The sequence below is a fragment of the Natrix helvetica genome (assembly GCF_964273705.1).
Source record: "Natrix helvetica genome assembly, chromosome: 3".
In the NCBI taxonomy this organism is placed as follows: domain Eukaryota; kingdom Metazoa; phylum Chordata; class Lepidosauria; order Squamata; family Natricidae; genus Natrix; species Natrix helvetica.
The window spans coordinates 137,733,406-137,760,528 of record NC_138549.1 but is presented as its reverse complement, the minus strand read 5'-3'; the positions used below and the strand labels follow the sequence as shown (position 1 = coordinate 137,760,528).

At 39.3% G+C, this 27,123-nt stretch overlaps 2 protein-coding genes across 2 annotated transcripts in view; one reads left to right on the top strand and one right to left on the bottom strand.

Annotated features, from left to right (window-relative positions):
- Nucleotides 1-14,488: 14,488 nt before the first annotated feature.
- LOC309388837 (uncharacterized protein) lies at nt 14,489-20,214 on the bottom strand. Its single transcript, XM_081946521.1, has 5 exons — nt 19,773-20,214; nt 17,608-17,742; nt 15,787-15,952; nt 15,214-15,319; nt 14,489-14,670 (listed from the first exon to the last, which is right to left on the bottom strand). The coding sequence occupies exons 1-4, from the start codon at nt 19,988-19,990 to the stop codon at nt 15,242-15,244; spliced, it is 597 nt and encodes a 198-aa protein (XP_081802647.1). The 5' UTR covers nt 19,991-20,214; the 3' UTR covers nt 14,489-14,670; nt 15,214-15,241.
- The window catches only part of TSPAN2 (tetraspanin 2), a 71,161-nt gene continuing 63,397 nt past the window's right edge, over nt 19,360-27,123 (top strand). The window contains exon 1 of the mRNA XM_081946519.1: nt 19,360-19,571. Coding sequence (XP_081802645.1) covers nt 19,503-19,571 — 69 coding nt within the window. The 5' untranslated portion in view covers nt 19,360-19,502. The remainder of the gene's footprint in view (nt 19,572-27,123) is intronic.

Sequence of the window (27,123 nt, the reverse complement as noted above, 5' to 3'; positions counted from 1 at the left end):
TCTAATATATCAACAATTACAATAATATTTCAAATGCATTTATTTTTGTGACCTGAGTCTTTTCAGTATTACTCCCTCCCCTTTGTCCCCTGGCGGAGCCGCAGCCCCTCCCTCCCTCATATCTTGTATATTATCACCTTTTTCACTACCTCTTATAGTTTCATCCTCTAGGAGGGAACTGTGTTTTTTCATGAAGGGCTCTGCCTCCACAACTGAATTAATTCTAATTCTATTTCCCTCCCAGAAAATCAACATTCCTTCTGGCAATAACCATCTAAACCAAATTCCTTTATTATATAATTTCTTTGATAAGGAGGAATACTTCCTCCTCTTTTCTCTTATTTTTTTCAGAATTTGTTTAAGAATGGCAATTTCTTTATCTTTATATTTTAATGGTCCCCACTTTGGGCTCCCAAAACCTCATCCCTTGTGGTCTTCCTAAGAAATTTAACATGGACTTCCCTTGGAACATTATGTGTTCTGGCATATTCTGAATTGATTCTATAAACCAGGTCCATATCCCACCACAACTGTTCTTTATCTCTCTTAATGTATTCTGCTAAGATTGTACACATAACATCCTTAAGGTCTTCATCTTCTGTCTCCGGTAGGTTCTGGAATCTGAGAAAAAGGGACATTCTTTCAAGTTCCATCTTTACCATGAAGTTTTCCAGTTCTCTATTCCCCTTCTGAGTTGCCTTCACCTCCTCCCTCAGCCCAACCATGCCCTCCTCCAGTACTCCAACCCTCTGCTTATTTTCTATTGATTGCTGCTGTGCATCTCTGAGCTGCTCTTTAAAATCTCTCAGTTCTTTTTTCAGTTGTTCCTGTCCCTTCATAATAGCCTGAAACATTTGGGCAACTGATAAGTCCTTTGTGCTCTCTCCAGCCACTTCTTATTGTAAGAATGATAAAGTTTTTGTCTGTTGGGTCATTGGGCTGGATGTAGAGGAGGCAGGAGCCAAGGCTGCCTTCCCCGGCGGTGGTTTTCTGGGCCCCATTTGTTAAGACAGGGATAAGTGTAAATCTTGATGCAGAAGAAATGGTGTCTGTGGAGTGCGCAGTGGGTGATACCAAGAAGGCAGACAAGCCCAGAAGTGAATGTTAATCCTCAGTCACAGTTCCAAGCCAGTTTCAAGCCAGAAGAAGAGTGTCAAATAATCCAAATCCTGAAAGACCATAAAACAGGGGAGGCTCCAGAAGTCCTTCGGGAGGTAATAGTAATATAAAGCCAGAAATTTCTTCAAAGGTAGTTTCAAAAGGCTAGTTTCATTTATTAGAGCGAAGAAGAAGAAGGAAGTGAGCCATCTTGGCTCCGCCTCTCACAGGGAACCAGGGACAAAGCATTCAAAGTTTCCATAAGGCTTTTAAAACAGCTCAGGAATCACTTTTGCAATTGTGATGTAAATCTTTCTCATAGTTAGTACAAGTGGGTAATTCAACATTTTACTCTCTCACTCCATTCCGAGATCGAGAGATAATTCAAATGCCGCTTTAACCAAGGGGGGTAAAAAAAAAAACCTCCAATCTTGCAACTTCAAATAGATTGAATCCACAAGTTGCAAATAGCTGTTGCTCATCCATTAAATGGTGTTAAAAGAGATTAGGGCAAACTTCTCACCTCCAGCACTTCACTGCAACTTCTGATTGATTATTTCCTTCTGGAATCCATTCGGCAAAGGCGCAGGCAGCCGACAGCTATGCCATGCACCCCCCTTCGCTCCCCGGCTCCTGGGGCGAGACTGGAAACCCCCCGATGGCTGCCGCTGCTTCTGGGGGCTCCAGCAAGCCGCTCTACAGCAGGTGGTCCTCCAAGACCCCCTGTGCTCCCTAAAGGAGCCCACCAGAGAGACGAGCAGTGGACGGCAATGTCTGTCGCCTCCGGAAATCGGAAGTGATCTCCAAAAAAAACCATTTTCATCAAAGTGAAAAGGCTGCACAAAGCAATATGCGCACCTCCATACCTCGGTTGGTAGTTTATTTTATATATATATATTATATAAATAATTTTATTAATGTTTTTTTAAGGTTAAAACTAATATACACTAATATGAGAAGGAAAAAAAGAAAAATCAAAGAGAAAAATAAATATACAAGAAAGGGGAAAAATAAAAATAGAAAAGAAAGAAACAAGATCCAAGAAGCAGCTTCCAATCTTCTTTAAAGTAGTTATAACCAAAATTATAAATTTATCTTCTTATTCTATGCTCACAACATGGTTCTCATTTTTCTATAATCTATTCTATCTAATTATCAAAACCATGTAACATAAAGTCATTTTTTCTTTTTACACAGAAGTCTGTAAAATAAATGTAAATATTGTCTTCTTTCTGATTAACAAAGTCAATTTAGCCATCTCAGCAATTTCCATCATTTCCACTAATCATTCCTCCATTGTGGGCACTGCCAAATGTTTCAAGTTTTGTGTACACAATAATCTTGCTGCAGTTATTGTATACAAAAATAAAATTCAATGGCTTTTTTCCAACTTTGTCCATCAATCCCAAAGAAAGACCTCTGGCTATATGAATGTATATGTGTGTGTGCATGCGTGCATAGATAGATAGATAGATAGATAGATAGATAGATAGATAGATAGATAGATAGATAGATAGACGGAGAGGGAGAGGGAGGGGGAGAGAGAGAGAGAGAGAGAGAGAGAGAGAGAGAGAGAGAGAGAGAGAGAGAGAGAGAGAGAGAGAGAGAGAGAGAGAGAGAGAGAGAGAGAGAGAGAGATTTTGTCATTTAGTTGGTACTTTCTAAGCCTTTGTGTAGTTCTTCTATAGCAGGAATCAAGAGAGCTGTACAGGGCAAATCAGCATTGTGGCAAATAATTATGTTGGATACTAGTGCTTTGTAACATTCCAGCATCTTATTTAGTGCTTTTTTTTTTACTTGAAAGAATCTTGGCTGGCAGAGACCCAGGAAAGTAGCAAAAGAAATGTTTAAGATTACATTGGTATCCCCCAAGCACCCCACTATGTGCTTTTGAATTACTATACTGTCCTAAAATAAGTGTGATCATTTTAAACCACGGTAGACATTGTGTCTCTAGTCATTGTATTTGTATATAATAATAGTTCTTCCACTGTTTGTGTTGGATTGCTTTACAAAGTTTTGGGAATATGATTGTGCCAAAGAACCACAAACTGACAGATATTAAATTTGTTTTGACCTCTGGCAGTGACAGTTTTTAACACTGGGAGGCACCACTAGCACATAAAGCAAAATTCAAAGGCTGACCTTATTAGGACTAAGTCAAAGAGTTGTGTTTAAACAGACTCATATGTTACCAAGGGAGTGACAAATTCCATGCACACCCATGGGAAATGGGAGGCTGCGTTCTGTGGCCAGAGCTTGTTTTGAAACAAATGAACGGCTGTGCACCAAAGTAGAACACTTTCCATCCTGTCTTTGTTTTGTTTCCGGCTTCTATACTCTCTCCATTCTAACACCGTTAATTTTTTTAAGTAGGCAGGGCAGAAAAACATTTTTAGCTTCTCCCAAGGGTTTTCTGTGACCCAGGAAAAGGCTGCCTCTGTGACCCAATACTGGCCATTAAGGACGTTTTAGAGGTTTTGTCAAGCTGTAGGGTCCTTCAGCAAATGAATGACTTATACATTTAAATTTATGGCATGTATCCCATAGAATCTTAGACACAACAATGGCAAATCAGAAGCAATCTGATTAGGGAAAGGCAGTTATTGTGCTTTTCAGCTCTTTTCACATTCCTTAAGAAGTTTCTGAAGTTATTTCATAACTTAGGAGTGCATATATATGGACAATCTAGAGCTGCTTCATATAGGAAAGTGTTTAAACCTGCATGCAAATCTCCCGTAAGTATAACAACACAGGTGTTTATGTCATTATGAATGTATATTTTCAGAAATTAGTGGTCAAAAAAAGGAACACGTAAAACCATTAGAAAAATCATGTTTATTGTACCTGTGAGCCTGTAAGAAATGGAGCAGTTCCCAGGCTAGAAAAACTATGCTTTTAACAAACCATCAAAAGTAACTGCTAATTCAGAACAGAGGCAAAACCTAGAATTTAAACTCAAGATGGCAAACTGTGCATATATGACTTCATTCTAATCTGCATTAATGTCTCATCTGGTATCAGAAAGTCTTCTACAGAATAAGATGACTCTTGACTATGGACATCTATAGAGCTGTGTTTTTTGATTTTACAACTTGAAGGTGTGTGGGCTTCCAACTCCAAGAATTGCACAGCCAGCAAACCAAGGCTGAGAAATGCTGCTATTGAAGTCATACAAAGCCTGAGAAAACCGTGTTTTACATGCCACTGGATAAACTGCAGCCTTTCAGCATTACTTACTCATTTGTAAAACAGAAGGACTTTAGCCTACCCCATAGAGCTGTTGTGAGAGTAAAATCCCTAGCATGGTGCCAAACTTCAGAAAGAAAAAAATATTTTCTCAATTATATGCAACATTTGCTAAAAACAAATGTTTTTTTTTTCTTCTGCATTTTTAGCTTCTTGTGTTAACTAATCCTCCCTACATATATTTCTGCCCTTGGGAAGTCATGACAAATACCCTGTTCCCATGAAAATAAGACCTCCCCGGATAATAAGCCCAATCAGGCTTTTGAATGCATGCACTAAAATAAGTCCAACACAGCAGCAGCCATGAGGTGACCATGCTTGCCACCTCCTGCATCTCAAAAATAATAAGACCTTCCCGAAAATAAAGCCAAGCACTTATTTCAGGGCTCACAAGAAAATAAGACCCTGTCTTATTTTCGGGGAAATATGATAGGTTTAGATGTCTAGATTGTTGTCCCACTGACACACTTATCCGTTCAGTTTTTTTACATTTTAAGAAGCATCTGTTTCTCAAAGTTAACATCTAGTTTTAGCAAATTATAACTTCATTTTTATATGACTGATACAATAAAGACATGGTTACAGAGTATGTTCATTAAACATAATGGGTATACAGCTAAGTAAACATCAGTACCTGCATTTTTAGAACTATTATATAAAAAGTTAAAGGTAAATGAAGATTAATTTCAAGTCATAAGTTTAGCATTAGATTATAACAAATACCTACTGAGTCTCTGATATATAATTAGGTGGTAAAAAGAACGAGCGTCGATACACAGAAATATTGCTAGCTTAATTTGCACATAAGCAGATACTACAAACAGAATGAAGAACAAACAGAAAGGAATAAAAATGTAATATTTTTCAAGCTTTCCTTATATATTCCGAGCACTGCAGTTAAAAGTGTGGATCATCGCAGAAAAATTCAAATCTCAAGCTGCATGTAAAATTAAAGAGGTTCAGTCTTGTGGAAAAATACTTCTTTTATGTTGAAATATCTGGATTAATTTTTCTCACCACTGACTGTTCAGTGACTTCTTAATGTGTTACTGTAAATATCCTTTAAGACAGAATATTAATGTTCCTAACCTGCTTTCAGCATTAAATTATCTTCAATACACCCTGCTGATGTGGTGCAAAGTTAATATTTCACCAAAGCTGTTTACACTCACTTCTGGAAAGAGTAAGAACATTAACACTTTCTATCTTAACACACCAGAAGTAGAGCTCTTCAGCTGACCTAGATTTGGATGCCTATAATAAGGATCCATTTTCAAATTTTCATGTACCTTCTAATTAATAACCCAATACCATAATTTATTTCTTTTGCATTTTCTTTCTGGGAAAATTTTAATACACACATTTCTTGATGAAGAATTTCTTGTCACCCCAACTTCTTTGTTTTGAAGGAAATACCCTCTTATTCTTCATTTGTTTAAATTAATATTTCTTTCTATTGCCCATCTTGGTTTTCCAAAAAGATGTTGCAACGCAGTATTTATGCAGATCAGTATTAGACATAACTGTTTTATGAATATTATTCCTAGATTGGGATTTAGGATGCCACATCTGAATGCCTTTAACAATACTGACATTATGTTCTGACTGCCACTATTCCTGAAATTCTAATTCTATTTATTATTGTATTTTCCCCTTTGGTTTTGTTGCTGTGCATTGCTAGATCTCATGTGCAACCTGGTTACTTTTTAATCTTAAACCTAAATATTGAACTGCTTCTTATAAAGTTGCTATGTTTTATTTAACACTGCAGCCTTAATCACATCAGAGGTGGTATTCAGCAGGTTCTGACCAGTTCTGGAGAACCAGTAGTGAAATTTTTGAGTAGTTTGGAGAACTGGTAAATACCACCTCTGACTAGCTCTACACCTATCTATTCTCTGCCTACCGAGTCCCAGCTGTTTGAGAGGAAATGGGGATTTTGCAATAACCTTCTCTTGGAGTGGGAAGGGAATGGAGATTTTACAGTATCCTTCCCCTGTCATGCCCACCAAGCCATGCCCACAGAACCAATAGTAAAAAAAATTGAATTCCATCACTGAATCACATGCTTATATCTTATGCTATATTAGGGAAAAAGTGCTAAGTGCATGATTCTCATCACCAGGAAACCAACATTTTTATATCCTCCCAGCCACTGCAAAGACAACTAGAAGGCTATTATCTCTCTTTAAGAGCTTTTAAGAAGGAAAGAAGGAACCCGCAAAGGCCCAATGAAGGTCAGCCCCAATGTGGATAAAGTCAAGGAAGGCCTATCACTCTCTGATCCATTTCAGTGAGAAGGATTTATTTTTTTGTGCAATCACTCTTGGACCTTATCCTTGTGCCATCATCTGAAAAACATGGATAACCCACTATTCATTTATTCATCTTTATTGACATGACAGCTCTAGAACAGTTTCGAGCTGAAGAACATAGTATATATGTTGTAAATAAATATCTGATGCATCATACTGACATCTTTGGACAAATTACCTAAAATCGTTGCTGTCATCTATTAACTTTTTATCTTTACTACATAATAAACATATTCAACTTGATAAAATAAGTAAACGGCCAATCTGCAGTTTTATGCCTGGGTATTCTTTGGTCCATCTAAAATGGAAACCCAATGAGTATTCATAGTGCCTTCTGAAGGCATCCAAGTATCAACCTGCTGAGAATAACAATTTGAACAGAGGCTGGCTGACTGATGCTACAAGACACTAAAGGAGAACTAGCTAAAATTATTATTAGAAAGAATACCAGTTTTGTTTATGTTGCAATTATTGTCATAGAGTTTACGTTGGCTGAATCCCAACATGACTTGAAGCCTATCTTTAACTTATGAGATGAACTATAATCCTTTTAAAAAATCAAACTGAACTGAGCTGGAAAGCTTTGTGAGTGATTTGATGTTTGCTTGCACCGAAGAACAGCAAAGGTATCTGCAAAAATTGCTATCGTGGGGTTTCTCAATAAAGAGAATCCAAAAATGTATTCGTTACATTTTTTTTTACACTCACAATCAGAGCCCTACATTGGACAAGGAAAGAACAAGGCTCGCATATGAGGGCGGTCCTTACTAAGCTACACTTTTTTCAAAATGTTCCTAGCAGTAAGAAAATACTATCTTAGAAAGAAGGCAGCTTTCCTTTGCTCTAAATGGAAGCTTGATGGCCATCAATTGGGGATACTATAAAAATAGATTCCTAGACTGGGAAGAGTTGAACTGGATGGACTCCAAGATCTCCTACATTTTTACATTCTAAGAAATATTACATAAACTTAAACATTACACTGCTATGTTTTAAAATCAACCGACATTGATCTCATTGACAAGTAATGCTATGCAATTTTGTTTTCTCCCACTAAATTAGTTTAAACTTATGCAGCTCCAGGGACTACAGAATGGATATCTCCAATGACCAAGCATAGTCTGAAATTGCCTGAAATTGTTCCTACAATCAAAAACTTATAAATGTATACTTTGGTATCTAGCAAGGAAGCTAAAAAAAGTCTTAATCTCAAAGCAGTAAGAAATGCATTCCTTAGCAAGTGTGTCTCATGTAATATGTTTTTGTTATTAACAATTATATAATATAGTTAATTTGACCAGAACCTTAGTATTGTTTTTTTAATCACATTTTGGGCCTTGAAAATGTGAAGTCTTTCATATGCAGATAACCATATATTCAGATGAGCCACTTTCAGATCTCTATCTCTCTATCTGGCCAAGAGCTTCTCTGATCCACCTAGGGACAATCGCTTTCTCCTCGTGCTATTTCACAACAGAGATAAAATAAAATGGATGCTGGATAGAGCTCTCCTGTGTTTTCTTCTACTATTCCCCATTCATTACACAATGAAGAATTTCATTTAGAAAATATTTTAAAAGAAATCCCTAGGGATGAAGAATGAGGTTCTTGCACTATTTAGTTTCAGTATAAATGGGCATTATGAAAACAGATGTGAACAAACCAAATGATTTGCATCAAAGAAATATGAATCTATCAAGATTAAGGGCAGAAATGTTATGCATTTCCTCTATAACATTAAGTAAATTAAAAGTTGTTTAATGATGAGACTTGCACATTAGCATTTTGAATGTACAAATACAGTCAATCTTCTTCAATCCGGGGAACCCTCAGATATGTGGATTTCACATGCAGAATTTTCAGCAATACCTATGGAGTCCTGATATTAAAGAGTATCCAAGATTAGTGCAGCTAAAATGTCCCTAATAAGTGATCATCTGTAAGAAGGTACTGTTCTCCAATATATTAGCATTTGGAAAAAAGAGACTTTTTGGCAGAGATTGTATATCAATTTTAACATAACTATATTAACTTAAAATTGAATCAAAAAGCTGTCCATCAGCCCCTAATTTCCTGAATATTAAATTTGCTCCTTCCCACAAACTCACATGCAAATCTTTGAAACATTTGTCAAATCTAATTCGTCTCTCTGTGTGTTCATTTTCCAACAACACTGCACAGAGGTGAAAAACCAAGTGCCCTCGACTAAATGCAGCAAGTCTACTAAAAATCACACTAGCAAAGGTTGGTATCCAATTTCTGAAAATGGAGGCATGACTTCCATGAAATTTTGCTGGAAAGAAAAAAAAGGGTGAGTCATTGGAAAGTCTGAACTCATCCAAAATAATAAAAGTACTGCCTGTTTGCATGATGTCATAATGTAACTGTCCCACCCACTAAACACCATGGCTACTGGAAAATATAACTAAAATCTTCAGGACACAGCCAATGAAAAGCTGTCAGATCCACTAGTAGCACTATGGCATAACTTGCATCACTATTGACATATGAAGAATTGTGTTTTTGCAATTTTTAAGATATAGATTATATGAAAGATTAGCAAGAAGAAGAATGAATGCTGAAAATGTTGTGTATCTTTTGCTAAAATGGTGAAATGACCCAGAGGTGGGTTGTTCCCAGTTCAAGGATTAGAGGGATTTAAGAAAAGAAACCAAAATCTTAAAGCATGGGGGAAGTTGCCTTGAGGTTTTTTCCACAAAAAAAGTATTACTTTCTTTCGAAATAATGCTAAACCTCGGGTTTTTTTTAAAAAAAATGGTCCATTGGCCTTTCCAAAGGGTGAGTGTGCTTAATCTGTGAATATATATAAAAAATAATACTTGCCAGGCATTATTGTGTGTTGCTGCTTTGATCACATCATCAATCACATAGTAGATGAAACACCCCAGGCTACATCCATGGCAAAAATTGTGTCAAAAGAAGATGGAAACACTGCCTTAGAACTGAGTATCTAAAGATTCCTTTAATCTGCCTATGCAGTAGTCTTAGGAGGAGATAAAGGCAGCGGTGATATTCAGCAGGGTTCTGACCAGTTCTGGAGAACCGGTAGCGAACATTTTGAGTAGTTGGGAAAACTGGTAAATACCACCTACCTCTGACTAGCCCTGCCCCCATCTGTTCTCTGCCTCCCGAGTCCCATCTGATCAGGCTGAAATGGGTATTTTGCAGTATCCTTCCCCTGCGACGCCCACCAAGATACGCCCACCACACCATGCCGTGCCCACCAAGACACGACCAAAGAACTGGTAGTAAAAAAATTTGAATCCTACCACTGGATAAAGGCAACAACATGAGAATGCTGTGTGTAAAAACATTGGTGGGGCATCACCACCAATGGTTAGAACAACGGAAAAAAAGATCATAATCTATTACAAGCAAAACTGTGATTTGGGCTTCTGTAACAAAGAATATTGTTCTGGAATATGATTGCCTGGTAATGTTTAAAATCAAACTAAGAGATCAGACATCCATGCAATGTTGTCTATAAATAGCAGGCACAGGGATTTATCAAAGAAAATGCTAATAGTCTAGACAGAGCAGGGAATCTTTTTTCCATCCAGGTTTTGTTTTTCACAATTTGGCTCCTGTCTTCCCCACATCCAGTGTTTGAGTTGGACTGCTCTGATGTCTTTTATAGCCATTCCTAGGACCCAGCTCTGATTAACAAGTTTGTCTGTGAAGTCCTGGCATCACTTTGGTCACTATTCATTGGCTGCAAGTCTGACATATTACAATGAAAGCTCTTTTTATTGGATGGCAGCTACCCCAGCATCTACAGACTCATTCAGGTCAAGTGCAAGGACGTTGTTCATGGAAAATGTCATACAGCTATGTATCTTGCATGATATATTCTTCTAGGAAAACAAGTCAGTCTCTCCAATGGGTAAAACATAATTTGAACTCTTCATTGCCACTCAAATGAGCTACAGTTGCTATAAACAATATAAATGAGGGTGATATCTTATATAGATATTTTTAGAGAGGATCATCTATAATAGAATGGAACTTTCAAGTGCTTATTTAAGTTGTGGATTTGACTTTTCCTTCATTAAAAACTGTCTTCATGATTTAGGAAAATTAAATGATCAAATTTCATTTTGAGATCCCTTCCACCCAATTTTGATGTAGTCCTCTGTATATTTAGGCAAAAACCTGTTCTTTGGAGTGTACAGAAAGAAATAGGACAGGAATTCTTAACCAGGTTCCTAAGCCTGTACACTTTTAGGAAGAATAGTGAGGGATGATACATTGCATATGCAGGCTTTGAAAATAGGTATTTTTTAGAAATGACAATCTGGTTGGCCTGTCTTACAAGAATGGAAACTAAAACCACAATTTCCTTTCGTTAATAACAATGCTTATGGTAACTTATAGCTATAGATTATGAGATATTTTTTAAAGGAAAAAATAAGCACAAAACACATTTGATCACAGGTATAGCTATATACCACTGAAGCCAATCTTATTTATTTATGTTTAGGAAGAAAAACCAAAGCTTTAATTTTCCATGCATTTAGACTGCAGATAATATATTCATTAATTTAAGCCTAGACATATTGAAAGAATAAGGCGGCCTTTGAACTGCCCAAGGGACAAAACTGGATTATTCATTGGACACAATGCCACATGCCCAGATCTTAGGACACTCTCAAAGGCCAGTAAAAATGTTTTAGCCACCCAATCTCAAAGCTGATTCAAAAAAGAGGTTAAAAAAAGCTCAAATAACAAAGATGTGCAGATATATACATATGTACACATACATAGATGCATATATAAAACTATATGCCTTTGTTTATTAATGAATTAGGGATCTATATCAGGAGTGTCAAACTCACAGTGTCACATTGTCGTCATGAAATGTACCACAACTTTTTCCCTTTGCTAAACCAGATGTGGCCAGCACATGATGCATCTGGCCCTCAGGCTACGAATTTGAGGCCCCTGATCCAGTGGTGGGATTCAAATAATTTAACAACCAGTTCTGTGCCCTAATGATTTCTTCCAGCAACCAGTTGACCAAACTGCTCAGAAACTTAACAACCGGTTCTTCCGAAATGGTACAGACTGACTGAATCCCACCACTGCCCTGATCTATATAGTAAATGCAAATATATCTGTAGTTCTGTTCTCAGAGTATGCAATCACAACTTATTCCCAGGCCTATAAAAATTTTAAGGGCTGCAATAAAAAACAAAAGCAAGAATGCAAAGGGCACTTATAATGTAGAGAAAGCAGTAGTGATCATCCAAGGATTTAAAACAGCAGAGACCAGAATGAAAATCAGAACAAATGTAAAGAAGAGTCAAAAAGCAAACTAAATGCCAGGCATTTACATAAGCAGAAGGAACAGTAGTTAATATATCTAGCATGAATTTATCCTTGTGCCCAAGTCTTTTATGCAAAAGCCTCACAGCTGGTGCTTTTTACCTCTTAAGAGGGAGTGATCCACTCTGAGCAATATCTTTACTTTGGAGAGTCCAGGCTTGTTGCTTGTACTTTTTATGCCATTTAGGGCATTGCTCTCCCACTGAGCAACGACACCCATTGTCACAGGCTTGGAGGCTACAGCATGTTGCAGGATGTGGTGCTTAGATCTAATCTTTCTAGCAAGAGAGCCCCAGTGATCCTCAATTGCCTCTCCTTATTCTCTGGGAAGATTTAGTCAGGTTTAGCTTTTTTCCAACTCTGTCAGGTTTTCAACCTGTCAACCAGATGAGTTTAGGACAAAAATTTACCTGTCTTCAAAAACAGCCTCATGAGTCACAGGTATGAACTACCTCTCTTGTTATTAAGGCAATTTAGTGGGGGTGAAACAAATCATTCCAAGCATCCACCCATTAGGGAAGAGTGCAGTGGGGGGATTCAGCCAGCTCGCACCAGTTCAGGAGAACCAGTTGTTAACTTTCTGAGCAGTTTGGTGAACTGGTTGTTGGAAGAAATCATTAGGCCAGAGAACCGGTTGTTAAATCATTTGAATCCCACCACTGGAAGAGTGATTCCCTAGTGGTTCTTTTTCAGTTAGTGGGTAACGCTTGGCACGAGGGAAACAGGCAGAGCAATCCATTAGCGTATTTTTCAGAATATAAGACACACCCTTTTCCCTCAAAAAAGAGGCTGAAAATCTGGGTGCGTCTTATACACTGAATACAGCATTTTTTGCCTCTTGAAACCATACCCCCTTCACCAAAATGGCCATGCAGAGCCTTTAGGAGCCTTGCAGAGTGCTGGGGGAGGGGGCAGAAATTAGTGGAAAACAGTCTGTTTTTTGCTCATTTTGGGAGTCCTCACCCCTCATGAGCACTCTACAAGCTTCCTAAAGGCTATTCATGCCCCTTTTTTAAAAAAAAAAAACAGGGCTGTTTTTAGGAGGTCTGCAGAGCGCAAAATCTTTTTTTTTTTAATTTGCTTCTTCAAACCTTGGTGTGTCTTATACTCCAGTGCCTCTTATAAGTATAATCTTTATTGTCATTGTACAAAATAAATACAACAAAATTGGTTTTAACCTCATTTGTGCAAAATTATAGCAGAAACGGAAAAAGAAAGAAAAAGAAAAAAACTAGTGTGTGCATGGAGTGATTGTGGTTGTATTTAAAAGTCTGACAGCCCAAGGATAGAAACTATCTTTAAACCTCTTTGTTCAGCTGGCTATACTTTGATATCTTCTGCCCGATGGTAGAAGTGCAAAGAAACACTGACCAGGGTGTGAATCATCTCTGAGTATCTTCCTTACTCTGCTAAAGCAGCGAGATCTGGTGACGTCATCCAGTGGTGTCAGAGGGCAACCAATGGTTTCTTGTGCCAAATTGACCACTCTCTGTAGTGCCTTCCTGTCCGCAGCTGTTAAACCAGCTTACCATACTGTAATGCAATATGTGAAGACACTAGTTGCTTTTCTTAATTTTCCCCACACTAAAATAGAAAGGACAGCACCAGCCCTGACATCAAAGTAACAAATTTCATACCATCATATATATCAAATGCAAGGCGGTTGGTGGCACATTGGATGCGAACAAGGAATTAAGGGGGAAGACATCTCCTTCTGCTTATCTAGTGGACATCCAGAGCTTTGCAGCCCATATTTAATAACATTAATTTTACTTCACTGCAGTGAGTAGTACAGTTCAGGAAGCCCATTCGACATTAGTGTATCTGCTAAAGGCCACATTTCACAAAGAATTTCTGAAAGGAATAAAAGGAGTAGATGCTAATGAGAAGTGCTTATAGTTATTCCCCAAACCTGCCAGTTATTCCAGAACCTGCAAGTCCTGGAAGTACATTTCTTCCAGGACACCCCAATTCTTCTTCTTGTGAATAAGCAAGGAAACAAGGTAACTGGGAAAAGTTTATTTTGGAAAAACTATTTTGCTATTATAGGCCTTTTCATAAATAACTCTTGGAATTCCCAGAATAAAATCTGAGTGTCTTCTTTACATACATTACTTAGCAGATGTATTTGCATTGTCTAAATTATAATCTGTCAAATGTAGAGAGATTCAGAGTAGCAAGACCACCACAGACTGAAAAGCACCCATGTTAAGAAACTAGCACTTTCATATTTTTTTCATGAACAGCCTTGCATCCCATCCATTACCAGAATAGATTCCTGAGTTAACTGCATGTGGACAGTGGTCCCTGAAACACTAGACCAGGATTGGCAATCCAGATCCACATCCAGAATCAATATCTAATCCGCATGACACTAGACTCACTAGGTAAATCTATGAATCCCATTCTCCATCCCCACCTTTCAATCTCATAGGTTATTATAAGGAAAAGGCATACATGCCCAGATTCATACAATATATTCAGGCTAAAATAGGGCTAAATAATGCATACCTCAGAGTGTTGTGGAAACTAAGCAATCGATTTAGCTCTTCGTGTGTATTGTGAAGCCATACTATGGTTTACTGACGTAGAACATAGCATGTTATGAAAATGCAGCAATTGTGTTCTATTAATGAACACATTGATTGTTAACAGGGATCAGCTATGGAAGAGAAAGGCACATAAATTCCCTCCAGCATCTGCTGAAGAAAATGTGAGACAAAAATTAAATAAGCCACCACAATTGAAACGTCAGACTTGTTTACCTAAATCTATACTTACACTGTCTGTGTATTATTTCATGCATATGGGTTATCAAAGCAGAGCACAATAATAAAAAATAAGTATAAATGTTTAACATTGTTATCAAATTGAAAGAGATCTAGCAGAATGAAAAGGTATGATCAGATAATAAGAAACAGGAAAGATACCATTCAATAGATATACAGAATCTATTCTGAAGTGTTGTATCTGAATAAGTATATCATCTGCTTTTAAGTGAGGAACAATTCTGTATTTCCATCTCAGGCAGGATCAGACATTGAGCTCTCTCAAAAGATCATTGATAGATTGTGCAAACTAAAAGGGTTGGAAATTCCCACCACATTCATTAACAAGAAACTTTCATATTCAGCTTGTTTCTTTTCAACTTCCTGTTGAACTGACTCACATGCTCTCTTTTTATGCAACAAGAAATTTACTTCACTTTATTATGGTAGGACTCGGCACTTGTATCAATAGTAAGAAATAATGCAACTTCCATCATTTCCAAGATCCTGGCAAAGGTAATCAAGCAACAGACTTGCGAAGACCTAAAAGCAAGCAAAGCTATTACTAAAAGCCAACATGAGTTTATCAAAAACAGATCATGCCAAACAAATCTTATTGTATTCTCTGACAAGGTGACTAAATTAGTGGCCAGTGAATACTGTGGACATAAACTTGGACTTCAGTAAGACATTTGACAAAATAGACCACAACTTACTTCTTGGTAAGATAGAAAATTTTGGGATAGACAGCATCACCTCCAGATGGATTTGTAACTGGCTGATAAACCACATTCAATGCGTAGTCCTTAATGGAACCATATCTACATGGAGGAAAGCATGCAGTGGGTACCCCAAGGTTTTGTCTTAGGCCCAGTACTCTTCAACATATTCATAAACCATTTAAACAGTAAATAGTAACAGAGTTGGAAGGGACATTGGAGGTCACCTAGTCCAACCCCCAGCTCATGCAGGAGACCTGTACTAGGGATTCAAACCACCAATCTACTCACCTTTCTGATCGACAAGCTTGGTGTCTTAGCCACTGAGCCACCTGATGAAGAGATAGAAGGGCAACTCATCAAATTTGCAGATGACACCAAGTTAAGAGGAGTAGCCAACACTTTAGAAGATAGGGTCAAGATCCAGAAAGGTCTTGCCAGACTTGAACACTGGGCCCTATTTAACAAAATGAAATTCAGTGGGGAGAAAAGTAAAGTTTTACATTTAGGCAAGAAAAACCAAATCACACATACAAAGAGTACCTGACTCAATAGTAGTAACTATGAGAGGGACCTAGGAGTCCTAGTGGACAATCACTTAAGTATGAACCAACAAAGTGCTACAGCTGCCAAAAAGCCAATGCAGTCCTAGGCTGCATCAACAGAGAACAGTATCAAGGTCACATGATGTATTAGTACTGCTATATACTGACTTGGTAATGTCACACTTGGAATACTGTATCCAGTTCTGGTTCCCACCATACATAAAAGATGTTGAGATGCTGGAAAGAGTGCAGAGGAGAACAACAAAGATTATTGAGGCGTTCAAGGCTGAAACATATGATGAATGGATGCAGGAACTGGGTATGTCCAGCCTAACAAAGAGAAGGAGTAGGATTGACATACCAGTCTTCCAATTTCTGAGAGGCTGTGACAGAGAAGAGGGGGATAACCTACTCTCTAAAGGACTTAAGGACAAGACAAGAAGTAACAGATGGTAACTTATAAAAGAAAGATCCAACCCAGAACTATGGGGAAATTTCCGATAATGAGAACAATTAATCAGCAGTATGGCATATGTTTAGAAATTTTGGTAGCCCAATAATGGAGATTTTAAGAAGAGATTGAACAGCCTTTTATCTGGAATAGAATAGGGTCTTCTGCTTGGAAAGTGGTTTGAACTAGAAAACATCCTTTCCAACTTTGTTGTTCTGTAACTGATCTCTGAATAAACTTTTGGGTTCAGAAAGTGGATTTTAATGATTTCATCCTGTGGGAAAGATTGTAGAACTTACCTACCAAATTCAGTTGTTGAGCAATGTTTATTAGGACCACATTAAATTTCATTATGGCCTTCATACCTTTTTAATTCCCTTAAGCAAGGATTTTTTAAAAAATTTAGACTTAAATTGTAAATTAGGAGGGTGGTGTAGGTTTTAAATTTATGCCTTTACTAAGAATAAGCCAACAATGATTTTTCATGTATATACAGGAAGACTGACCACTGAGCTGATCCTTTAATGATAGTTTGTTTCTATAAGGATGTGGCTTCAACATTTAGACAAATTTGCATGCCTGATGATGAAACTTTCCAGGTTGCAGAACACGTTTATCAAAAAAACCTTTCTGTGAAGCCAACCACATAGGATTGTTAGAGCACAAAAAAAGCCTCCTATATAAATCATTGCAGATTATGTTCTGTCATTTCTATGTGCAGACACCAAATTCTTATATCTTATATCTGAAAACATTTCTTCTTCTATGAATTTTAGTTTGGTGGCAAAGCATCTGTTTGTTCTATATTTAATTCGTAGCTTTTTGAGATAGCCAAAATTAAACTATACTGAGGCATTCCAGTCCTCATGCATTTGTTCATGCCATCTCACTGAGCATTTCCACTGCCTTCTATGACATTGAAAAATAACTTGAAGTATCTTTTAAAATAATATGTCTTAAATGTATAAGGACCTTACAAAATTAAGATCAACAAACTCCATGCTAGCTTTTATTTTGCCACAGTACTTAAGAGGGATGTGTGAGCATGAGAACTTTTTAGTACAGCTGATTCTTAAATGAGAATTGCTTGTTCTCAGAGATGGGGAAATGTCATACCTGATCCAGGAAGAACCATGCCCCACCATAAGCAAGCAAGTATCCAGCTGTGCATCCACCATGGATATTTTTTTCCTTCCCTCTTGATGATGGAAAGACAAGCAGTTGCATCCTTCTTTCCTGTCCTGTGTTTCCCTTTTGAGAGGAAATCCAAGCCATTATTCCCTGCCTTCCAAGCACATCGTTTAAAAGCAGCAGAGGTGATTCAGCAGTTGTATTTAGCTCCTATGATAAAGCTTGGTGGCCAGAACTTGTCTTCCTGGGTCAAGCTTTTCTTAAATTAGGGAATATGTGGTTAAGTTATTATAAGAGCCAGTTTGGCGTAGTGTTTAAGGTACCAGGCAAGAAACTCTAACCCTGCATTGAGCACAAAGCCATTTGGGCCACTCACTCTCCCTCTCAGCTCTCTCTGCATCACTCTGCTAAATAAATAATTCCCTCAACACTGTCAAACTATTTACTAAGTCTGCATTACTATTACTATTAGTCATCTCATCATTCCTATCACCCACCCCCTCCACTTATGACTGCATGACTGTAACTTGTTGCTTGTATCCTTACGATTTATATTGATATTGATTGTTTCCTGGTTGCTTATTTGTACCCTGTGACTAACATTAAGTGTTGTACCTTATGATTCTTGACAAATGTGTGCCAAAGACAAATTCCTTGTGTATCTAATCCTACTTGTCCAATAAAGAATTCTATTCTAGGAAGGAGACAGTGGCAAACCACTTCTTAAAATCTTGCCAAGAAAACTGCAGGGACTTATCTAGGCAATCGCTACAAATGCTATTGTAAGTCCCAAAATAAAAAATAAAGAGTGTTCCTATTGCTACCTTAATTTAGATATCAGACTACTGACTTTAATATATTATTGTGGTAATTAGGCATACAAATCCATCTTCGACTACATGCTGATACTATTTCCCCTTATAAAAATATACTCATTAAAAGCAGTGACCTTTTTTAGTACTATCCAGCTTTAGTGTAAAATGAAAAATTGTTACAAGTAGAAAAGTGAAGCTGTGCATAATGCTGTGAGCCAATTTTTTCTCCCTAGGAAAACAAAATCCGTTTGCAGAAAGCTTCGAAAGTTTTTTTTTCCCTCATATGAGAAAAGCACCTTAGAAAAGCATCAACGTTTGCAACTGCAACGTTTGCAGCTGCAAACTTTCTTCTATGTTTCCGGGACACGTGAATTTAACTAGCCTGCTTAAATACGACTCAACCATAAACTGCCCAGTGTCAGCGTAGGCTAAAATGATGGGTTTGTTTTGCTCGACTGTCTTTTGTGGGAACGCAGCTGCTATGTGGACAGGGTAAGTTTTATTCCCAGCCTAGTTATCAGTTGCAGGGGGATATCAGTCTGACTGTCTGTCTGTCTAGCTAGTTAGCTAGCTATTCAGAGCACGTCTTGGACAAGCATTAATGGAATTAAACGGATCCATTAAAAGACAGCAAAGGAGGTGCGATATCAAGGAACGACGTCTAGCGTCCAAATGTAATCTTGGCGGCGGTTCCCACGAGCATAATTTTGCCTCAAGGCGAGCACAATTCCCGCCAAAGCGCATCCCGTCCCCTCCAAGTTAAGACAAAAGCAAAGGCAGGCACATTCCCCCACCTCCTCCCACATCTAGCCTTTTTTTTAACGTTAGAAGCGGAGTCCCCGCGAAGTCTCCGTTGGGAGCGGAAGGTCAAAGGGCCCTAAACAACCCGCAGCTCCGCTCCGCCTCTTTCTCTCGGGCTCCGCCCCTGCGCCCTCCCCGGCTGGAAAGCGGCAAAGGGGTAAAGGCGCCTGTCGCGGCTTCTGGGCGAGAGGGATTGCCGGGCTTGTTCGTGGCTGCAGCAACAGCAGGAGGAGGAAGAGGAAGAAAGCAAGAGCCGCCGCTGCCATGGGGCGAGTGCAAGGAGGGATGCGCTGCGTCAAGTTCCTGCTCTTCCTTTTCAACTTCATCTTCTGGGTCAGTTGCGGGGCCGGAGGAGCAGGAGGCGTTCGGGGGCTAAAGGTTAAGGGGGCTGAGGGATCAGGGTGTCAACTCTGCGTGTGCCCGTGTGGACGTGCGTGTGCGCGCGCTGTGGAGCAGGAACTGTGAGGTTGTGGAGAGTGACGACCTCGGGCCAGGCTCTTCCTCCGTGTTGGGGCGGCTGCTGATCGGGCTTACCTGTTCGGCGTTGTCCGCTGTGCAGGTACCCCGCGCCGTCCCAACCCTCGAATGCCTGCTCCTCCCTGCAGCCGAGCATCCTTCTCCACCCGGCGCCACGTCTTTGCGTTATCATAATCCGAAATAAAAACAACAACAACAACAACAACAACAACAAAGGCGAGCGATGTTGGAACCGCGGGGCTCGGCAGGGAATAAATGAAAGGACGTCTCTGCATCGAGAAAAGCAGGCTTATTTGGGGATGTTGGAGTCCCGCTTCTGGGCTCGCTTTCTCTCTCTGCAGTAGCTGTTGCACACGCAGACTAGAGGGGTGGTCTGGAAGTAAGCGTTTGTATACGGTGACTGAGGTGTGCAGTGGCCTTCCTCAGAAGCTAGCAACACCGAGGATCCCACGGTATCATCCCTGATGCCAAAAAGCCACCTTGTCTTGGATAACATTTCCCATCCTCTAGCCAGGGCAGGGAGAGGCTGTCTATGATGCTGGCCACAGGTGTGCTTGACAGTTCAGAAGAGGACACTGGCAAGAATCTGGGTGTATTAACAATAATTTCATCCTCAAAGGGCATGTAGATCAGCTTGTCAAGACTTCCCAATACCTACCCAATAATGGTGTGTCCCCAAAATACTGGAATAGAGAATGCCTCTTCCTATTATCAAAAGCCACTTTGACAAGTATTACATAGAAATGTTGTATCTCAGTGTTGGTCAAAACGCAAAGAAGCCAAGCTACAAGATATCAACTTGGTGATTCTTTGTGAGAGCTGCTTTTCCCTTAAATAATGCTAGCCCAGACTAATAACTTTATCTTAAGATAGTGCTAGATTGGGATGATGGGAATTATAGTTTAAAACTTCGTGGGGGAGGGGGGAGATATGGAAAGCTGCCTTAGTACACAAAGGTTTATTGGAAGTCTGGGCATGAAAGCTTTTAGTTTGCCTTTTACTACTATACTTTCTTGTCCAAGATATCTCTGTTAAACAAAGGTATATTTGAGGGGTCAAAAAAGTCAAAATGGCAGCCACAATTGCCTAGAGTTCTTGACATAGGTCACATGCAGTAAAAAGGGGGTGGAGCTTTGATGATGTAACCACTATCATGACTGTTTAACCCACCGGTATTAGCATTTTTAAATTGAAATTTTAAATTATTTTTGTAGTTTTTTAAACTACATTTTTAAAAAAATGTAAACTGAAGTAAGCTTCTGATGTCAAGGAGAAGACTAAGCATGCAAGGCTCTTTCCTTGACTGGCATCAATTGGTTGTCTTTATTAAGCCCCCAGATAACCTCTTTAATTTATAATCTGCAATCAAGTTCTGTTATTGATGATTAGCTTTGGGGGATAGTAAAAGTCTTTTTTTTTAGAATCATATATTTGGTGGACTAATATTCTGCCTCCAGCGTTGTGATCACATTTCTGATCTGTTAATTTCAACAGCTCTATTGACAGAGTAGAGGAATAACCATTTGGCCGAGTTCATTTTAAGATGTATAATTAACATAAATTTGCTTTTTATCTTGCTAAGTGTTGGAATTAAGCTTCTGAAATTTTCCAGTGAACATGAAAGAATCCAGTGCTTTGATGTCTCTGCCAGACTGTTTCCATTAATAAAATAATGTCCTTTCATTTTTATCCCCAATTCTAAAGAAACGAGCATCACTTTAATTGTTAGTAAGCATCACTCCATAACTTCTGTATTGAGCTTATTCCATATTAACCTTAGTAGAAAAAAGAAACCCTTCACTGAAACCATAGAAACAACAAAGGAAATAAACAACCACAATGTGGCACATTTGTTAATCCTTGACACTCTTTGCAATCAACATGTCCGGAGCTATCTGGCTTTCTGTGCTTGAACAGAGCAACTAAACACCAATTTAAAGAGATACAAAAACAAATCATTCATAAAGAAGTCATTATTGAATTTATAACTATGGGTACACATTATATAAACCTGGATCCAGGTGTGATTTTTCCATTACATATTTAGATTGGGAGGCCCTGAATGTGTCTCTTTGCATCATGACATTGATCAGTAGAATAAATAGAAATATTACAGGCTGACAGAATATGGTTTTGCATGTCTATCTAATCAAATGTAACCTCCGCTGAATTCAAAGGGACATTTTCATTTACCTAGGACTTCAGCCTTAATTTTCTACTTACAAAACATGAACATAAAATCTCTCAAAACTCAGCATGCTATTCCCAAGAAACAAATACCCGTATCCAGAAAAGTCTGTATTTTGTTACAGGTAATGTAAAATCTATCTATGTTTATTGTTCCTTTTTTTACCCCTTAAAAAGTAGATAATTAGATTAGGATCAACAAAAAAAGCATCCTCAATGTATATGCAAACCTTTTTTCTAATATCTAAAAAGAGCATACCAAAAGTGAATACCATAACCATTTATTATATAATTTACACTCAATATTTACATGCATTGCCATTTTCTTCTATGAATTTCCTTTATAATGCATGACCTTTAAGCATTCCTAAAAGTAGGAATATTTTCTCTGAAAATAATAATAATAAAACATTGTGACCTGACCTTTGATATATTCTATATATTGTATTGTCTTTCCCCTCCTGAAAATGGGCTTGCAGTGGTGAGTTTGGCTGACAACTGCAGTTGCATTGACATCTTAAACAGGAGTAGTTCAAAGATCATTTTTATAGACACACACGCACACTTACAGGCATCCCAAATCTAGAAAGCTAAACAAAGACATAAGTTTGCTCAGCTAGTGGTGCCAATTAAGGTAATACAATTTATTCTACTGTAGAGGGGAAAATGTACCAAAACCCTGCACATCACGTGCGGAAATCCTGCATGGCATTCCTGGTTGCGGTTGTTTAACAATTTTTTTCCATATATTTTGAGCTTATAGTCCTACTCAAAAAGTCGAGAAAGCAGATGTTTTGAACTATGAATGTAAAGTCTTCCAGGGCTCTGCCTACTTTTGCCATATACAAAACTACATCCTTTGGTCATTGCAGGATTCCTAATAGTTTGTACTATTTCTTCTTTTCTCTTAGCAAAAGCTCTTTCCTGCTTGATGCACAGACAGTGTTCTCCTTTAACCCCCTCAGAAACTTGGCAGTAGCTCTTGCATTCATCCTCTCTCCTGTTCACTAACTGCTCCATTTATCTGATGAAGTGGAATGTCAATCACAAACCCTTAGACTGCCATCATCAGTTTGTTTATCATTAAGGTACACAAGACACCACATTGTTTCTACTTTCGGACACAATCACAGCTCTCCCTTTCTTCTTCTTTTTGAACAGCTGTTTTGAAATATATGTCTGCAGAAGGGAAATATGGGTGCAAAGCAAGGGCCTTGGTCATTTCTTTTGTTCTTTGCAAAGCCTTGCTGAAAGTTTAAGCTGTAGGTGGGATGTGACACCCCATTAAACATACACATGGAGAATGACTGCTCAGCTTGATCTTATTACCTCACAGCAGTGTGGACAGGAGAAGAACATGCCACTGAACTGTGGCTGACAGTGTGTGTTACAAGAAGACTGTTGTAATAGCATGGAGAAGAACATTGTGCTATGGAAACAATTAGAAAGTTGTTTAATCTAATAACGTGGCAGGGCCCAGTAGTTTGAAAATAACAGCTATTAGTTTTACTTTGTGCTTTTATGGAAGCCTTGGTCAAGCAGAGATATTGATGCTTTTAGATCAGCTTATTGCCAGTTGAGCTTTTAAATCATGTGGGTTTTCTTCCCTTAGGATGGAAAAAAAATACCTGTAATGTACCATACCTTCAGTGGAATAACTTTTGGACTGTCCAAAACATGAGCTGACCATCTCTGTCCACTGTTTGTCACATTCTGGTAGCAGTAGGACCACCTCTTCCCTTTCTTTCTTTCTTTCTTTCTTTCTTTCTTTCTTTCTTTCTTTCTTTCTTTCTTTCTTCCTTTCTTTCTTTCTTTTCTCTTCTCTACTGGCTGTTGTGGTCTGCCGGCAGCCTGCAGAGCTGGCAGCAGAATCGGACAGTGGAAGTTGAAGAGGAGCGTGGGCCAGTTCTGGAATCTGGGGAAGGCTCAGACGAAGGCTCTGCGTCAGAGGCAGAGAGGGGGCCAGGGTCATCTAGTAGTTAGGTGCTGCTTCCGGAGCTTCCGGAGTCTGACATCAGCAAGGCAGAGGAACAGGGAGAGCCTGTTCCCAGTGCATGCATGTGCAGAGCTACAAGAAGGCAAGAACAGTTAAGACAAAAGAGGCAACTCGGGAGTAAGGTTTGGATAAGATTGGTCTTTCTCATAAGACATAAAAGAGGAGCAAATGGACGTGAGCCTTTGCAGAAAGCAATTTTGTTCTTTCTGCTCGGTTTAAACTCTGAAGCTCTGTTTGACTCTGTACTCCATTTGGCCTTGCAAAACTAATTGGCAATTAGGTCTCTGGCAGCGTTTCAAGGGAGATAAATGTGGGTGCTTATCAGCCTTACCATGAAAGACTGTGGCAGACATTTGTCGGACTCTTCACAGACTGGTTGACAATCATTATGGGCTGTGAATGAACATCATTCATAGCCGTTTAAATAAAAAAAGGGGTTTTGGGACTAAGCATGTGATTTTTACTGTCTCAGGAAGCATAGTTCAGAATCCTGGCATAGCCTGGGCATTTCTTGGCCATGGCGAGCACTGTGCTAGCTGTCAAGCGGCTGCCCATGCTCCTGCTGGCTTTGTGGGAGCTCTTCACTTTCCTGGCAGGGCAGGTGAAGGCTGGACCGTATCGAGAGCTTGGTCCCAATTGAGGCCACAGGCAAGCAGAAAGTGGGATGGAAAGGGCAGGGCGAGGTAGCTGCCCAAACACTTTTCACCCAATGGGAGATGAAGCTTTGTCTGCTTGCAAAAGGGACACTTGAAAATGGAACTAATTGCTTTTTTTTAAACCATCCCCTTTGCAAACACACGAAGCTTTGAGTCTCTGTCATTTCTCCATCTGAGCAAAAAGTGTTTGGTCGCCTATAGGGCACTTGGGAATGGAGCGATTTGGTTCATTCCCAAACACTCCATAGGTGACCAAGCACTTTTTGGCCAGACAGAGAAATGATGGAGACTCAAAGCTTCATGTGTTTGCAAAGGAGATGGTTTGAAACGGACCAATTAGCTCCATTTCAAAGTGTCCCCTTTGCAAGCAGACAAAGTTTCACCTGCCTCTGGGCAAATAGTGCACAGCAGAACCAGGTGGAGGCAGAGGCGATCCCAATATGCCACCCACTCCATCCCAGCATTTACCGGCTTGCCTGCGCCCATGCTGAACAAACATCCATGTGGGCCATTGGGATAACCTGTTTCCCCCATACCTCTGCTTCCGCCTGCTGCCGGTGCTGCTGCACAAGCCTCCCATGAGTCAGGCAGCCACACAGCATGTCCAGATCACCTGTTTTCTACTTCCCCACCTCTGCCTCCATGCTCAGACTTATCAGTATTTGTGCTGTGCCAAGGGACTAGAGGGCTACAGCTGTGCCAGACACCATTGGCCCCTGTGTGCTCACCGCCTCTCGTGCTGGCCATGCTGATCCCCAACAAATCCGGCTAGGGCTTGTTTTTGGGGTGGGTCTTATTTTTGGGGAAACACGGTAGTAGTCTGTGATAGTTTCTGAGATGTTCTTGATGTATGGCAGTGTGATTCTTCTTAGCACTTCTGTTGGTTCTTCTATATTGGGTTGAGTGGTCAAGCACTTTTTGATAAAGGTCCATGGAAATCCATTTTGTTGGAATATGTTGTCTACATGCTCTGTTTCCCTTTTCTGCTGTTCAGAGCTGCTGCGGTGAGTTTGTGCTTGTCTAAATAACACAGCTTCTCTTGTGGGAGTTTGAGTTGTTGCTCTGGTAGTAGAGCACTTAGCTGGTGTGGATGGATTTTTTGTTACTTGTGTTTCCGGTTTGCCGTTGTGGTCCCTGCAGATCAGGATGTCCAGAGAGTATAGCGAGTTGTTGTTGTCTTCTTCTCTGGTAAACTCTATTCTTTTGAAGATGTTGATGGTTCTGTGGGTTTTCTCTAACTTTTTTATTATGGTGAAATTGTGTACATATCTGATCTATATTTTGGATTGCATTTGTGGAAATGCTGTGGCTTCTAGATGTTGCATAACTACCTCCACTGTAAGTCCTGAAAGTGGTGATCCCATAAGTTACCTTTGCTTTCTTTTCATTCATTCATTTATTAAATTTATAGACCGCCCCCTCTCCCCGAGGGGACTCGGGGCGGTGTACAGACAAAAGCTAAAACAATAACAATATTAAATACCCCTTATTAAAAACAAATTAAATATAGGGTCTGTACAGTGATAATAAAAATTAAAACAGGTTAAAAGGACAACCCCTTAAAATTTAAAATGCCGGCCAGGAGGATTGAAAATTAAAACTACGATTGGGCCAGACAAGCTAATTGGAACAGGTGGGTCTTGAGTTTCTTGCGGAAGGAGCGGAGATCGGTAGTAGTTCTGATGTCGGGGGGGAGGTCATTCCAGAGGGTCGGGCCCATCACAGAGAAGGCCCTACTCCTGGGCGCCACCCGCTGGCATTGCCTAGTGGACGGCACCCGGAGGAGTCCCTCCCCGTGAGAGCGAATTGGTCGCAGGGATGTATGGGGTAGGATGCGATCCCTTTTGCCATCGTCAGTCTATTTCTATGTACAGGTATTTGTATTTTGTTATCTTCTCCAGTTCTTTCTCTTCTATTTTACTATCTCCAGACACTGCCATGTCCACTACGTAGACTTTTTATGTCTTTCTTAGTGACAATTGGGGTATGTGGCAAGTACATTTTGGTTTGAATTCTAAAGTCCCAGAGCACTTTAGTTCTTTAGTTTCTATGACTTTTCTTTTTTATGACCCCATCAATTATTACTATTATTTTATTTATTTTTATCCCATCTTTATTATTTTGTATAAATAACTCAACCTAGTGAACATCCATAGTATTCCCCTTCGTCCTATTTTCCCTACAATCATTCCAGCTGATAGTGGATTGGCTGACAGTGCCTGGCCCAAAGCCACCCAACTGGCTTTCATGCCTGAGGGACTAGAACTCACAGTCTCCTATTTTCTAGCCTGGTGCCTTAACCATTAAACCAAACCAGATGGTTTTCTTTTCAGAACGGATATGCTTCTTTGAAAAAAATAAATAAAAGCCTAAGTCTCAGAACAGAATCTCCTAATAAAGTTTCAACAAGAATTTGTTATGAAACCACAGAGTAACACAAATTAGACACTTGGACTGAGAATAGATTTCAATTGTGCTTTTTAAGTATTAGGTAAAGTTATTTTAATTCCAAAGAAGATTTCTAGATATCCCTTGGAGACATCCTAAATCTTAGACCTCTACCACAAAG